This window comes from Micropterus salmoides, unplaced genomic scaffold, assembly GCF_014851395.1.
Source record: "Micropterus salmoides isolate LMB-PRFRI ecotype aquatic unplaced genomic scaffold, ASM1485139v1 Ms_hic_scaffold_11, whole genome shotgun sequence".
In the NCBI taxonomy this organism is placed as follows: Eukaryota; Metazoa; Chordata; class Actinopteri; order Centrarchiformes; family Centrarchidae; genus Micropterus; species Micropterus salmoides.
Window position 1 is genome coordinate 3,711,670 of NW_024040152.1, and position 16,959 is coordinate 3,728,628.

Sequence of the window (16,959 nt, forward strand, 5' to 3'; positions counted from 1 at the left end):
GTTTATGTAGCATGTTCTAGTGCGCCTTAAGGGCTGTGAAAGTGTGTGTGCGTGACTGTATTCAGAAAAGTGTGAAGTGTGTCAGAGTGTATTGTTGTCAGGGCCCGGTTTCCTGTCATTCAGCACAAGCTTCTAACTGTCTTAACTGCTGAGGTTACCTAAGATAAGCATGTCACACAATATTGAGTATCATATGAGCAATCATAAGTACTAAGTAAGCATATAAGAGAATCATATCCTGCAATATCACTGTGGGGGTTGTGTTGTATATCCACAATCTCTGATTTATTTTATAGGTAGAAGTTTATATGTTGGTCTATCATTTATTAAACTAGACCGGATGTGTGTGTTTTTGGAGAAAGGCAGTTACAGGGGGTCTCTGCATGATCAGATAAGGAGACTGGAACAGGAAAACAGGCAGATGGGGGAGGGGTGGTTTGGAACGTGACACAAAAGATCTGTTCTCCAAGATAGCTCGTTTCAGGGACTACTCTCGTAATCTGTCCAGCAACAGCATGGTGATTCGTGGAGTCGAAGGACGAAACATTGGGGTCAGAGGACGTGGGTCAATCATGCACTGACCTACACTTTTGTTTTATGACTTGAAGATGTATACTGGGTCAGGGAGAGATAGCGAACTGACCCAGCTTGTTGGTGGTCAGGGAAAGGAAGACTAAAAACCCAGAGCTCTGGAAGCTTTATTTACTTTATTACTTAAAACTGATTAACTTTGACCAAAAACGCCTTCTCCTATTGCTTCATTAAAGAACACGCAGGACCAAGGACTACACATAGTGTGATTTAAAGTCACGGTCCAACAATTTGGTGACCTTGTGTTTATGATATTGCTGTGTATGATTGTTGAATGTTTAATGTGTAGTGTGGTTTAAATATTTGTCAGTGTCAGAGTAAATGTACATTGTGTATAAAGGAGTAATAGGAGTTTCGTGGATTTTTAGAGATATTGAGAGCAGTGTCGGTGCGATAAGTTAGGGTAGTCAGCGGCGGAGAGACAGACGTAGTGAACATGGAGGGTGAATTTGATAGAGAATGTGAAAAAATAGGAGGTTGTGGCCCGCTGAGGCAGACGATACAGCAACAGTGGGAACAGGCACGTAGTCAATTGGCATCAGGAGTGAGGAAGGATGAGACAGATAAGGTAATGGAGAAGTCTGACAAATTATGGAAAGATCTACAAAAGGCAGGGGAGTTGCCAGGGGGAGATCAAAGAAAATCACAGGAGGAGATTTACATAACATGACTATAGCTGCATTGGAAGGGGAAGTGAACAAAGGCAGGCAGGCAATAGAGAAGAAGGCAGAGGGGAGACAGTCAGGCCCACACACATGTACCCCCATAACTCCACCTCACCTCTTTATCCTGATTTAACACAAGCTGCAGTGTCACCACCACCAGATCTATCTAATCAAATGCCAATGCTAAGGGTACAAGATGGACTCTTGAAGGTAGAGGATCTTGAAAAGAGAGAATATGCACAGTTGAGGGCACAGCTGAAACAGGAAGTGAAGGATGGATTGAGAGGAATCGAGGAACAAATAGAGGAAGCTAGGGGTCTTATTACAGGAGCCGTGGGAAGCCAGTGTGGTTATTAGGAGATTAGATAGGAGGACAGGGAATTGTAGAACAGGAAGCTCAGATACCAGTATCACCACAATCACATTCCACTCCTCAGGGAAAAGCAGGCGCAGATGTAGAGTATTAGTTATTAGTTAGTATTATTATTCCTTAGAGGCCTGCCGGGGGATGGTACGGGGTTCCAACGGAGAAGACAAAGAGAGGAGCACGAGACGCTTAGAAGGGTGAGAAAGGCACCTCCAGAGACAGAGAGTGAGATCGAGGATGAGGAAGAGTTAGAAGCAGATGATGAACTATACATGACCTAGATGAAGGATCAGACATAGTAGAAGAGGAAGTTCAAATAAAAGTTACAAAGGAGGAGGAAGAATACAGGTGGGGATAGATTGAGTAAGGCAGCATATAATCTGCGTAGTAGGAAGAAACTGGAAGAGCAGGCAGACAAGGACGAGGCCATAATGAGGAACTTACTAGCAGAACAGGAGTACACACCGGTGAGGAGGAACATTTTCCTCAGACCACATCCAAATATAGTAAACAAATGCCACTAATTTATAAAGGACCAGGTACCGGAGAGGTGTACACACCATTCTCTTTCACTGACATGAATTGCATTTTATAAAAGATGCCGCCTCCAATTGAAGGAGGAGCTCAGTGGATGAATACATTTTGTAAATTCACATTGGGTCACAAACTGGGTTTGGGAGACTGGAGAGCCTTAATGGGGAGACAGGCGACGATGTGGGAAGTGGATCAAATTGAGAATGTCGCAGGTACAGGCCGGTTACCAGACTCTGAATCGTTTGGCCGTTGTGCCACTGACATAGGCCGAGCTATGCGAGAGACATTTCCTGCTCCAGTGGGAGCAATGCATACTCTAACGCTTTCCATAAAACCAGAAGAACCGGTGTCAACCTTTCTGAGCAGATGTAAGGAAGAGTGGACAGATACTGCAGGAGCACATCCAGGCTCCAGTGAATTGCAGACTATGCTCTGGGACTATGCAGTGGGAAAAACACCTGACACATCACTTGAAAAGGTACAAAGATAAGCAAGCTCAACAAAAAGGTGACTTAGATTCTGCTCAGGTACAGCTGTTAAAATTACAACCGGAGGAAGCTAGAAAAAAGGCAAATGAGGCAAAGAAAGAAGGTGGTTCAGATGGTTCAACAGCAGCAGCCACCCGTCAGTGGTGCACCCACTCCTGACCTATATCCCACACCACCGCGGGTCCCGACTCACCCTCCTTATCATGGGGGACCTGGGGGGCAATATGGAGGCTTCAGGGGTCGCGGAGAATTGAGGGGATATCCACCAAACAATGGCTGCTTTAATTGTGGTGATCTAAATCACTGGAAGAACACATGTCCATATGGGGCAATGCCAGGACAAAGTGGTCAGATTGCTCCCCCTAGAGGTGGATATGGGCCACGTTTTCAAGGTCCACCACCTCAACCACCTCAGCATCAGGCACCATATGCAGCAGCAGCTCCCCAGGGCCAGTACCCTCAAGTGGACTGGACTGAGCACGGGGAACAGTACTGAAGAGGCCCGAGAACCCCGCAGCCGGTAGGTCTGGCGGACCCCTACCTGCATATGAGGGTAAATGATGATGAACTTGCCATTTATTGTGGACTTAGGGGCACGCTATTCCAGCTGTCATCCTCAAGAGTGAAATTAGTTGGATTCTCGGGAAAACCTGAAAACCTGCCATTCACCAGACTTCTACCTACCAGGGTTGCAGATCAGACTTTTATGCACTCATATATTTCTTCTCTGATGGGAAGAGATGTGCTTATCAAACATGGTACATCCATTTTGTGTGGACCTCAAGGGCTGGTGGTGACTTTTCCTAATGGTTATACTGTGAACTGCTCGATCTCTATAATGCGATCAACTTCTCAGATGTTGCTGTCAGCAGATGTGTCTCCCACAGCGCCAGGAATATGGGCTGATATATACAACACAGCCAAATTGAGAGGTTCCATGGTAGGGAAAGAACAGACCATCAAGACGCAGAGGCGATGTTAAATTCGCTCCCATCTGCATTATGGTCAGCAGGTCCTACAGACCTAGGGTATGGCAGTATCCATATAAGCAACAAGCTGAGGAGGGAATAACAGACACTGTTGAGGGACTGTTAGCAGCAGGGGTGTTGGAGGAATCTCAGTCAAAGTGGAACACACCTATCTTGCCAGTAGAGAAGCAGAACACTGGCAAATATCACATGGCTCATGATTTACGTAGGATTAATGCGATTGTTTCCACTCCAACAGTACTTGTGCCTAATCCATATGCTGCGATGTCTGTTCTGTCACCACAACACCAGTGGTTTATGGACTTGGCCAATGCATTGTTCTGTCTGCCACTGGCTGACCATCTTAGAGACATTTCCTCTTTTACCTTCCAGGGTACTCAGTTTCGTTACACTCGAGTGCCACAGGGTTTCATACTTTTTCCTAGTCTATTTAACCAGATTTTGAAACAGCAGCTAGCAGATCTAGTTTTGATACAGTATGTAGATGACTTATTATTGGCTGCTCCAGACTCAAGAATCATTTCCAGACAAGGTACAGGGATGTCACAAATAAGTTATCTTTATATTTTCCATGGAGATGAATGGCTCAGTAATAAATAAGGGCTTTAAATTAAAAAGAAAAAAATGTTATAAATGAAAAGATTGGGGTTTTTTTTTACCTTCATTAGTATGATAATTAGAAATATTCTTTATGTTTACATTTTAAAATCATTTGTTGATGGTAGTCATGTCTTAACAAAACAGTGAATGTAGTCACTTGTAATATTTACTTATATTCATATTCTTACATATTCAACAGTTATGGATCCCATTTACCCGAGAGACTGGCGCCAACCGAGAGACCCGTCTGTTGCTCTTTCTGCATTAAGTAGCAGCTTAGATGAAGATCTAGATTTGGATGTAACCAACCCATTTATTTTGTCATTTTTTATGTTTTTATTACCGCATGTTGTTAAAAGTGTTTGTATTTTCATTTAAACTGTTTTGTATTTATAATATTTTAGCAATAATTTTTTCAGGTCTTTTTCTTAATAAATATTTATATATATTAAAATATATATTTGTACCTTATATACTTATTTTTACCTGTTATGTTTGAGTAAAAAAATCCTTTAGCCAGGGAGGGGTCCTTCCAGGGAAAGTAACAATTGGAAATATGAGCTACTTTGTGAGACCGTACGTGCCTAAACCACGTAGATGTTATAACTGCCAGCGGTTTGGACATGTAGCAGTAATGTGCAAAGAGATAAGAAGGTGTGCCAGATGTGGAGGAAATCATAGTTACAGTCTGTTTGGGGAAAGTGTAAATGTTGCAATTGTGGGGGTGCACATAGTGTGGCTTATGGAGGGTGTGCAATGATGAAGGAAGCAGTGCAAGTGCAGCAAGTGAGAGTGGGAGAGAAAGTGTCATACGCAGAAGCAGTTAAAAAGGTTCAGAACCAGACAGCAGGGGGTAGCAGTGAGGATAATGTGAGACATGAAGCAAGACAAGTGAAGCAGAATGAGAGAAATATGATACAAGTGGATGTTAGAAAGTTAGTGAAATTTATTGCTGGTGTGATTAATGGTACTGCAGATGTAAAGTCAAAGACAGAGAATATATAAACAAAAGAATATAGCTGACAGTGATGGCAGCAGTACGGCATTTGGATGTAACAGTGCTGACATGGGAAACAGTGAGAGATGATCTCAAACATCAGTCTAGTCAGGAATCATGGGCTGGTTCATGGTGTTATTAATACATTGGAATGCCCGAAGCCTGGTAAGGTATGGATAAGAGTTTAAACGAGTTATTGATGAAATGGTGCAGAAGCCAGATGTTATTTGTATTCTAGAGACCTGGCTTAGGCCAAATCTGGATTTTGTGATACAGGGGTATGTGGGTGTCCGTCGAGATAGAAGCACGGGAGGTGGGGGAGGGTGTGCTACAGTTATTAAACAGGGGATGCCATATAGGATTCTGGGATTAGGGAAGGAGCTGGAGTATGTGGAGGTGTGGGTTGGAATGGAGAACGTAGTAATAATCAACTTCTACAATCCATGTAAAAGATTGGAATTCGATTTAATGGAAGAGGTGGAGGGACAGGGAGAAACAAAGGTAGTGTGGTGTGTAGATTTTAATGCTCACAATCCACTTTGGGGGGGGAAAGACAATTGATGAAAATGGGAGGGTGATGGAGGAGTTGTTGGATTTAAAAGGGTAGGTGTGTATTAATGATGGTAGAGGGAGAAATGTCAAAAAAAATCAAAATGGGGTCAGGAAATGAGTCAGCACTAGACCTTACCATCACATCTAATGATCTAGCAAGGCTTTGTGAATGGGAGGTATGGGAGGAATTGACAGTAGGGAGTGATCATTTTCCTATATTATGCACAATTAGAATGAGGGTGGAAAAACAGTCTGGAGAGGGAAGAGGGAAATGGGTCTTAAGTAAGGCTAATTGGAGCAAATTCAAGGAGTTATGCAAGGAAAGGTTAGCTGGGGAGGTTAGAGATATGGAGAGTGACAGAGAGTATAGTGCTTTCCAAAATATTATTAAAGAAGTGGCGGACGAAACTATTCCTAAGAGTTCTGGGATAAGGAGAAGGAAAGCGGTTCCATGGTGGACACAGGAATGCACGCCAGTAATAAGAGGTAGAAACAGGGCTTTCAGGTTATTGAGACGTACTCATAATTTTGAGCATTTACTCCAATACAAAAGGGCTCAAGCAGTTGTAAGAAAGACTGTACACCATGCTAAGAGGAAATAATGGCGCGGGTTCTGCAGTTCAATAGGAAGAACGACATCTGTGGGAGAAGTTTGGGGGATGATTAAAAAGATGAGCGGAATAAAGAGGGAGTGGGACTACCCTGTACTGGTCAGAGGGGGGTAGAAGGCAGTCACTGACAAAGAGAAGGCAGAGATGATGGCTAAAGCTTTTGTGGCAATACATAGCTCTGACAACCTGGAGGGTGTGTGGAAGAAAGGAAGGGAAATGACATTGAAGGCGTATCCTGGAAAAAGGGAGGAAGTAGGTGATGCACTGAGTGCTCCATTTTCTAAGGCAGAAATGGAGAGAGCAATTGCAAGAGCAGGTTTGACATCGCCAGGAGAAGATGAAATGTGTTATATTATGTTTTCGTGTATGGGTGAGGTAGCATTAAGAAGACTACTTAAGCTATACAACAGAGTGTGGGAAGAAGGGCAGCTTCCAAAGAGTTGGAAGGAAGCAGTTGTAGTCCCAATTAGGAAACCAGGGAAGCATCCGACAAAACCTTCTAGCTATAGGCCAATTGCTTTAACATCTCGTGTGTGTAAAGTTATGTAATGAATGATAACGGACAGACTGTTTTATTTTTTGGAGAAGAGGGAATTTATTGCATCGTGTCAAAGTGGATTCAGGAAGGGGAGGGGAACAATGGATCCAGTGTTATGCCTGGAAGACAAAATAAGGAAAGCCCAGGTCAATAAGGAAACAGTGCTAGCAGTCTTCTTTGATGTTGAGAAAGCGTATGACATGATGTGGAAAGAGGGACTGATGATAAAACTGGATAAATTGGGCATAGGAGGTAGGGCTTTTAACTGAGTGAAGGATTTCCTGTATGGACGATCTATACGAGTGAGAGTTGGGAAAGAAAAATCGGGCAGGTACCTCATAGAAAATGGGACCCCCAGGGAAGTGTGATTAGTCCTTTGCTCTTCTCCATCATCATAAATGATGTAGGGATGTAGGGCTTGGGATTGGAAGATCTTTGTTTGCTGATGATGGGGCCATGTGGAAAAGGGGAAGGAACATAAATTATACAGTTAGAAAAGTCCAGGAAGCAATAGATCTAGTAGGGCGGTGGTCACTGAGATGGGGTTTTAGATTTTTAAGGGAAAAAACACAGGTGGTTTTCTTTACAAGGAAAAAGTTGGGGGAAGAGATCAATCTTAAACTATATTGACATGTACTGGAGAAGGTTGAGTCCTTTAGGTTTTTGGGAATGGTTTTTGATGCTAGTTTGACATAGGCCAGCCACATTGAGAAAGTTATAGTTACACTGAAGGGGATATATGATGCACTGATTAAATCGGTAACAGATTATGGTTGCATAGCATACAGAGATGCAGCTAGAGCCACATTGGCCAAGTTGGATGTTGTACAAACACAAGCACTAAGATTATGTACTGGGGCGTTTCATACGTCATCAGTAGTGGCATTGCAGGTAGAAATGGGTGAGATGCCTCTGCAATTAAGAAGGGAACAGCTGGCAGCCAACTATTGGGCAAACCTGCAAGGACAGGGGAGGTCTCACCCCACAAGAGCAGTTATGCAGGTATGCTGGGAGCATGAAAGGGTTAAAAGTCAGAATTTTGGCTGGGTGGGTGATGCTATTGGAAAAGAGATGGGACTAGAGGGAAAGGAATTCAGCTCTACAGTTCTGCTGCCAGTCAGACCACCTTGGCTTCTTTTGCAGACTAGTGTGGACCTATGTGTGGACCTTTATATAGCCAATCAAGGAGTAGAGCGGGGGTGGATGTATGTCAGGTATTTTGTGATCGGGTGAATGACAAGTATAGTGACTATTTGGTCATATTCACTGATGGGTCTAAAGAAACTGGATCTGCTTTCAGTGTACCAAAGATAGGGTTAATGATGCAGAAGAGACTCTCTGATAATTTATTAGTATTCACCGTGGAGTTGGTGGCTGTTTGATTGGCATTGCAGTGGGTAGAGCAAAAGTTGTCATATGCTCAGACTCTAGTGCAGTTCTGAAGAGTTTGCAATCATTTAAGTCAAAAGCAAGACAGGTCATAGTATATGAGGTACTAGAACTACACTCACGGATTTGTCAGATGCGGGTAAGGGTAAAGTTTACATGGGTTCCAGCACATGTGGGGGTGAAGGGTATATGAAACTGTAGATACATTGGCAAAATAAAACAGTAAACGGGAAGTTGTTGAAATAGCGATTTCATAAGTAAAGCAGAAGCCAACGCACAAATCTGGTCAAAAATTAATAAAAAGTGGCAGGTACACTGGGATGCAGAGGAGAAAGGGTGACAATTATATAACATTCAACGAAAGGCTGGAACAGAGAGGGTCACTGGAAGGAAGAAATTATCTTCACTAGGTTAAGAATAAGACACTGTGGGTTACATATTATGGGTAAACACTTATCAGTTAGGTGTGAATTTTGTGATAATATTGAATCTGTGGAACATGCGATTTTTGAGTGTCAAGAATATGAGAGGGAAAGGGCAAAGATGAGAGATGGCATAAGGGAATTCACTTGGGGAATTGCTGGGGAAGTCATTAAATTATATGAGTACACTGTTATTTCGATTCTTAAAGGAAACAAGACTGGCAGAAAGTATATATATATAGTTTGTTTCAGTTTTGTTTTGATGGTTTATTTATTTATCTCCGGCCTACACTCCAGTACAGTATGTGGCGGTAATGCACCAATAATGTTGGATGCCAGCCGCCGTTAAACAATAAAGAAGAAGAAGAAGCAGAAAGAAAAGCTCCCGAACGTCCACTGTCGGAACTTAACAGTGTGACACCCAGCGGAAGTAAACAATACAAACGCCAGCGTTAGCTGCATGTATTAAATTCACTAGAAGTCTTTATTGTAATCGTAGTACCGCTAATTATTTAATTTGTAATTAAGCAACAATGTCTTCAGTTGAGTGTTTGAGAGAGTTTGTCAACGAGCGACTAACTGCTGCTGCTGAAGAAATATTCGGAGTTTTTAAAAGAACTATCGTCGAGTACGAAGAAGAGATCGATCGTCAGCGCAGACTGCTGGATATCGTTTGGAAACCCGAAATAAAGTTACACAGGATAGGTGTGTAAAATTTCATTATTTTAATGACACAACAGAAAAAGATTATATATTATCCAAATTGTTTAATTATATACAGGCAACGTTACTCTTTCCCATCCCAGTTGTAGCCTGTTCCTTCTGTTCTCTGTCCCTCCAGAGCTCCCACAGCAACATGTCTGGAAGGAGGAGGAGGTTCTGGCTGACCAGCAGCTCTGTATTCAGGAGAGGAACTCCAGTCTGGACCAAGAGGACCCAGAGCCTCCACAGATTAAAGAGGAACAGGAGGAACTCTGTACCAGTCAGGAGGGAGAGCAGCTTGTACTGAAGCAGGAGACTGATACCTTTATGTTGACTCCTACTTATGAGGAAAGAGACCACAGTGAAGCAGAACTGAAAAGTGACCACCAGCTCCTCTCTCACAGCTGTCATGTAGCTGAGAGCCAAGATCAGAAAGGAGGCGAGCATGAAGACTCAGGATCAACTAGAGATGCAGAGCCAGAACAAAAGAATCAAGATCACAAAAGCAGAAGCCACAGAAACAATGTAAACAAGTCTACCATGTCAGAGGTTCACCATAATCCTCACACAGGTAAAAACTCCTTCAAATGTGACACATGTAGTAAACACTTTAAGTTTAAGTCACTACTGCAAACACACCTTAGAATTCACACATATGAGAAGCCATAGAATTGTGGCAGCTGTGGGAAAAGATTCAGTTACACATCGGATTTGAAAGCTCATATAAGAATCCATGTCTTGTAAAATATGTGGGAAAGACTTGAGTCAAAGCAGTCACTTGAAAATCCACATCAGAACCCACACAAGTGAGAGGCCGTACCTTTGCAAGAACTGCGGGAAAAGATTAATATCTGCACCACAATTGAGTGTTCATACAAGAAGAACCCACACAGGTGAAAAACCATATTCTTGCAAAATATGTGGGAAAGATTTTAAATTTAGCAGCTAGTTGACACTCCACAGAAGAACCCACACAGGTGAGAAGCCATACTTTTGCGACACCTGCGGGAAAATATTCAGCGACCGTTCAGCATTGACAACACACATGAGAATCCACACAGGTGAGAAACCATATTCTTGTAAAACATGTGGGAAAGATTTTAGAACTAGCAGTGCCTTGAAAGTCCACATGAGAACCCACACGAGACAAACCTTGCTTTTGCACGACTTGCAGGAAAAGATTCTGTGACACTTCAGCATTAACAAAACGCATAAGAATTCACACAGGTGAGAAGCCGTATAACTGTGAAACATGTGGAATAGATTTAAGAGGGAATGGTCCGTTGAAAGTCCACATAAGAAGAGTTCAGACTGGTGAGAGGACATACTTTGTAAGACCTGCGGGAAAAGATTCTGTGACACTTCAGCATTGACAAAACGCGTAAGAATTCACACAGGTGAGAAGCCGTATTCTTGCAAAACACACGGGAAGTATTTTAGAACCAGCAATGCCTTGAAAATTCACACGAGAACCCGCACTGGTAAGAAGCAGTAGCTTTGCACAATCTGATGGAGAAGATATGCTTTTACGTATAATGTGGCACAGCACAGAAGATCACAGGCAAAAAAAACACCTGAGGATCGTTAGGAGGAGAGACCGTCCAGCTGAAACTCCTGTGGAGACGTGTTCACCTGTGATTGAAATCCATTTTTGCAATAGCTACATCTCTCAACTGAATGTAAAAGGTTTTCCATAAAATGAGATGTCAATTTCTTAGTGTAAAGTTTCCCTTCATGTGACTATGTGACTTATTGTGAAGGAATTTCTCCTTCATTAAGGCTAATATCACACAGGTTTCCCCAGGTCATGTCGGGGTCATATGCTGAGCTACAGGAAGCCAAAGGTAACATCCTGCTGCCTTGATAAAAATAAACTCTGTGATGCATTCTAAGTAACCTAAGGTTGAGAAGATCTTTTTTGTCTTTACAGACAAATTGTTTTATTTTTTATTTTTTTATTTTTAAGAACATTTATCTTCAAGAAGTAGTGGTTGCAACCAGGACTCAGGACTCTGAATGCGCCTTTTAGGCTTCTTTGCTTTCTCGCACTCTAATTTCTGTCTTTTCTTTTTTATGTAGTTTTATTTTCAGCATTGCACAAATAAACCAAACTGAACTACGAAGTCAGATTTTACATTTGAGATTTACTGACATTACTGTTTTTTATTTAACATATAAGGAGTCCTATTAAATGGATAGTCTGGGTTTTTTGAAGTGGGGCTGTATGAGAAACTTATGCATAGTCAGTGTATTACCTGCAGTAGATGGCGGTGGGCGCATCCCCAGTTTGGAGAAACAGAGATTTGTACCGGCACTGAAGCAAAATAATATACTGCAGTGGACAGGGTCAGTAGCAAAACCTATTTTAGCCACCTAAAATAAAAGCAGCAAATCTTCACATTTGTGAAACCAGAACCATGAAATGTTTTACATGAAATATGTATTAAGCGATTATCAAAAGATATTTCTGTCAGTCAACTAATGTACTAGATGTACTTGTATAAACTGTTGAGTAGTTTTTAGCAGTAGTAATTTATCATATTTCATATATTATCAGGATTTTTAAAACTATAAATATGAGTGTAAAAATCTTACTTTGTAAAGTAACTATTAACTGAAGCTGAAAATACATGTAGTGAAGTAAAAAGTACAATATTTCTCACATATATAATATATATATATATAAATATATATATATATAAATATATATTACACAATGTGACACCCAGCGGAAGTAAACACACCAAGTGTGGTGAATTCGCAGGAAGGTTTTATTGTAGTCGTAGCGTCGCTAATTATTACATTTTTAATTAAGCAACAATGTCTTCAGTTGAGTGTTTGAGAGAGGTTGTAAGAGAGCGACTAACTGCTGCTGCTGAAGAAATATTCGGAGTTTTTATAAAAACTATCGTCGAGTACGAGGAAAAGATCGATCGTCAGCGCAGACTGCTGGATATCGTTTGGAAACCCGAAATAAAGTTACACAGGATAGGTGTGTAAAACTTCATTGTTTAGTAACACAAAACAGGGATTTATATATTATCCAAAGTATTTAAATATATACTGGTACTGCATCTTGTTCTTTCCCATCCCAGTAGTAGCCTGTTCCTTCTGTTCTCTGTCCCTCCAGAGCTCCCACAGCAACATGTCTGGAAGGAGGAGGAGGTTCTGGCTGACCAGCAGCTCTGTATTCAGGAGAGGAACTCCAGTCTGGACCAAGAGGACCCAGAGCCTCCACAGATTAAAGAGGAACAGGAGGAACTCTGTACCAGTCAGGAGGGAGAGCAGCTTGTACTGAAGCAGGAGACTGATACCTTTATGTTGACTCCTACTTATGAGGAAAGAGACCACAGTGAAGCAGAACTGAAAAGTGACCACCAGCTCCTCTCTCACAGCTGTCATGTAGCTGAGAGCCAAGATCAGAAAGGAGGCGAGCATGAAGACTCAGGATCAACTAGAGACGCAGAGCCAGAACAAAAGAATCAAGATCACAAAAGCAGAAGCCACAGAAACAATGTAAACAACTCTACCATGTCAGAAGTTCACCATAATCCTCACACAGGTAAAAACTCCTTCAAATGTGACACATGTGGAAAAGATTTTAACTATAAGTCTATATTGCAGATTCACCAGCGAAGTCACACAGGTGAGAAGCCATATTCTTGCAGCAGCTGTGGAAAAAGATTTAGTAACACATCACAATTGAACGTTCATATGAGAATCCACACAGATGAGAAACCATTTTCTTGCAAAACATGTGGGAAAGACTTCAGAACTAACAGTAACTTGAAACTCCACATAAGAACCCACACAGGTGAGAAACCACATTCTTGCAAAACATGTGGGAAAGATTTAAGAACCGTCAGTGCCTTATATGTCCACATGAGAATCCACACAGGGGAGAGGCCGTACCTTTGCAAGACCTGCGGAAAAAGATTCATTCAGATGTCAGGTTTATCAAGTCATATGAGAACCCACACAGGTGAGAAGCCGTATTTTTGTGAAACATGTGGAAAATATTTCAGAATTAGTAGTCAGTTGAAACTCCACATGAGAAGTCATACAGGTGAGAGGCCATTTATTTGCAAGACCTGCGGGAAAAGATTCTCTCAGATTTCAGGCTTATCAGGTCACATGAGAACCCACACAGGTGAAAAGCCGTATTCTTGCAAAATATGCATGAGATCTTTTAGACAGAGTGGTGGCTTGACAGTCCACATGAGAACGCACACAGGTGAGAAGCCGTACCTTTGCAAGACCTGCGGAAAAGGATTCTGTGACACTTCAACATTGACCTCACATGTAAGAATCCACACGGGTGAGAAGCCATATTCTTGCGCAACATGTGGGAAATCTTTTAGACACAGTAATAGCTTGGCGGTCCACACGAGAACCCACTCTGGTAAAAAGCCATAGCTTTGCATGATCTGTGGGAAAAGATAGGTGTTTGCATCTAATTTGACACAGCTAAGAAGATCACATACAAGCAAGTAGTCTTGTATTTGCTAAACATGTGGGAGACGATACAGTTTTAGAGGTTTGTGTTCCAACACACATGAGCTCACAGAAGTGAGGCGCTGCATATTTGCAGCACTTACTCAACTTATATTGTCTGACACAGCTGCCTTGATCAGGATGAACCCTTTGACCCATTTTCTAGGTGTTTCTTTAAAGACAAAGCTGTCTTTAGAAAGTGTTTTGAATGATGTAACTTAGGTTAACTAACTTTCTTCTAGGTTTGTTTTTCTGTGCTCTTCTTTCATTGCTGTATATGCCTGTTTGTGTGTTTTGTGAAAATACATATTGTTCTGTTGTGTTTGTTTTTTAATGACTATAATGTCCTTTTTAAAATTTCTTTAAATAGGAGACTCTAAATTAGCCTTTCAGCTAATTTTCTCTTCAATGTAATAACTGATTTTTGTATTGCATGTATTTGTAGTTTCATTACTGTGCAAATAAACTAAACTGAACTAAAGTCAGATTTTACATTTACGTGACTTTTCTGTATTATAAGAAGTCCTATTAAATGTTTACAATTTACATTTAGTTGACACTTTTATCCAAAGCGACTTACAATTGCTATATATGTCAGAGGTCGCACGCCTCTGGAGCAACTAGGAGTTAAGTGTCTTGCTCAGGGACACCGTCACCACCCCATAGATATACTATATATGACTTCTATGTAGTTACAATAGTTACTTTGCAGGTTAAGATTTTAAATATACTTTTATACTTATAATGGGCTCATAAAAACTATTAATTGTTACAATATCCAACAGGATGTAAAACTAAGCTCAACGTTTACTAACTGCACACATGTTACATGTAATATATAATTATGTGGCACAGACAGAGGCTATTCTGCGTAATGATTAATTTAACGTTTCTTACTTTGAATATATCTGAATAGATACACATCTGCCTAAGTAACATTCTGAATGCACGGTGAATGACATTATGGAATTTCTACGTAAACAATCTGAATACTGTTTCCAGCACTGCTTTTTTTTGTTAAATTATCTGCGAAGTAACAAAAAAAGACATCTGTTTGTTAAAAGCTGTAGTTCAGAAAAGAGTACCAAATAAATTTCCTTGTGGAACGAAGTGATGTAGATGTACATCTATGTTACTGATAATAAACACTTTTAGAATAAAAGGCCATCAGTTGATCAGCAATTCTGCTCCTCCATTGGCAAAGAAAGAAAATTAGGTGACATGTCAATGATTACAAAGATGAGTGGGAAAGAAAAACAGTTAAAAATCCAGGGCTGATAAATGGAGAATACCTGGCAATTAGAAATAAGGAGAAAGCCGACCTACTGGCTAAGAGATTTGCAAGTGTAGTAATGAAATACATAATGTGAAGTAATTAATGGGTACTATGACACAGGTTTCCGCAGGTCATGATAGGGTCAATAGTAGAGCTGAATTTAACCAAGGATGACAGTCCCTCCAAACTGCAGGACTCTGTCTCTCCTCTCTGCCTGCTTGTCGACTGACACAACTGAGTTGATAATGATGCACTGTTATAAATTTGTTAAGTAACCCAATGTCCTGATAATCTTTTGTTTCAGTACAGACAGACTGAATGGCTGTAAATAGAAAGTGTTTCATGTGTCTTGATTTGAACCAGTAACCAATAGAGTCTTCACACATGTATTGATGGGTGAACTTCAATCTCTTATTTGAACACTTAGTGAATTTCTATAGATCTAGGAAGGATAAATATCCCCAGACAGGAAGTATTCTTCAGATTTGGTGTTGGTACGGTGTATGTTGACACTATGTCCACGGTCGGCCTCAAAAAACAACGCAATGATACGTCTTCACCAGTCTCTGAAACGACTCCATCACACCTGAACCTGGCTTACAATATTTTAGAACAAATAAGCAATGGAAAAAGTTTAAGAGCAAATACTAATTTAACAAAGATAAAGGATAGGGATATATCGACGCTTGACATAATGATAAATGTGCATGGAGGAATCATGTTAAACAGGTTGAATCAAAGTGAATCTTGTGTGATCAGTTTCTGGTTATGAATGGGGAGCAGATAAACAATCTTTATCAATATCAAAATATCAATCAATATTTATAGAGCTTTAAAGCGGCAGTCGTTAACAACTAAGCATAATGCAAAATCTTCTGTCTCTGCTGCTCGTATCACTCCCTTAAGCCCCTCACACCAAATCCACAAGTTCGTACAGCAGAAGAAGGACCCAGCAAAACCTTGCAGGGCTCGCTCTCCACGAAGAGGGTCTTGCCAAGACATTGGTCCATCTTGCATCTTGAAGACGCCCCTTCAACGTGGCCCAGGCTTCAGAGGCAGCTGTGACAACATCTAACAAGTTAATGTGAGGCTAGTACACCACAGTCGCCCTTATAAAGTTATTCCCCATTGTTTGTCATCATGACTCTTTGCCCAAAGCGTGCCCGCGAGTGTGGAGCGGGGAAATGATCGCATACGTTGTTTTTTTTTACTGTATGCTGCTGTTCACAAAGGAAGGACAGTTCTTCATTAGTGGTGGTTGTTTATCAGACATTGTGTTTGCAAACGTTCTGAAGCCGCACTGAAGACATTGAGCTTAACTGAGTGACAGCATGCGCAAGAGGCTACACTGTGTGTGCACGAGCAGTGGTTGACGCTGAGTTAGACAATCCTGCTGGCTCTGATTGGTTGTTCTGACTCAGGCTTGGTGGTTTCTTGCAAGTGGCGTTAGGAGATGTAGGATGAGCCAGAGGAACCTCATTTTATTTACACATATGGTTCACACATTATCTGTGGCCATTTCAATGTTTTATGTCCAGGTTTAGGTGGTACCAGGGTGCTGGCATAGCTAATGGGGGCTCATCTACTTAGGAGGGCAGGGGCAATGTTGCCAGAGGGGAAAAGCCAACTAGTTTTTGACTGCCAACGATGCAGCAGCTGTGACTGTTTGTTTGATGTATATTAGGAGACTGTCAATGGAGAAGGAATATTGTATCATTATGGATGTTGAAGACCGCATGTGCAA

At 41.3% G+C, this 16,959-nt stretch overlaps 2 protein-coding genes across 8 annotated transcripts in view; both read left to right on the top strand.

The window, feature by feature from the left end:
- LOC119896965 (C-type lectin domain family 4 member G-like) overlaps positions 1 to 16,959 on the top strand; it is a 317,840-nt gene that overhangs the window by 223,207 nt on the left and 77,674 nt on the right. The window lies entirely within an intron of this gene.
- On the top strand, positions 9,159 to 13,989 carry LOC119896964 (zinc finger protein 37-like). Of its 2 annotated transcripts, none has more exons than XM_038710437.1 (3): positions 9,159 to 9,448; positions 9,585 to 10,016; positions 12,576 to 13,989. In XM_038710437.1, exons 1-3 carry the CDS (start codon positions 9,277 to 9,279, stop codon positions 13,859 to 13,861), a joined length of 1,890 nt encoding a protein of 629 aa, XP_038566365.1. In that variant the 5' UTR covers positions 9,159 to 9,276; the 3' UTR covers positions 13,862 to 13,989. The 2 variants fall into 2 exon arrangements, with proteins under 2 accessions (XP_038566365.1, XP_038566366.1); XM_038710438.1 differs by lacking the exon at positions 12,576 to 13,989 and adding an exon at positions 11,240 to 12,115 and having other exon boundaries at positions 9,163 to 9,448.

Coding starts and splice junctions, on each gene's coding strand:
- LOC119896964 (XM_038710437.1), top strand. CDS start 9,277: ATGTCTTCAGTTGAGTGTTTGAGAGAGTTTGTCAACGAGCGACTAACT. Junction 9,449..9,584: donor AATAAAGTTACACAGGATAG/GTGTGTAAAATT, acceptor CTGTCCCTCCAG/AGCTCCCACAGCAACATGTC. Junction 10,017..12,575: donor TCACCATAATCCTCACACAG/GTAAAAACTCCT, acceptor CTGTCCCTCCAG/AGCTCCCACAGCAACATGTC.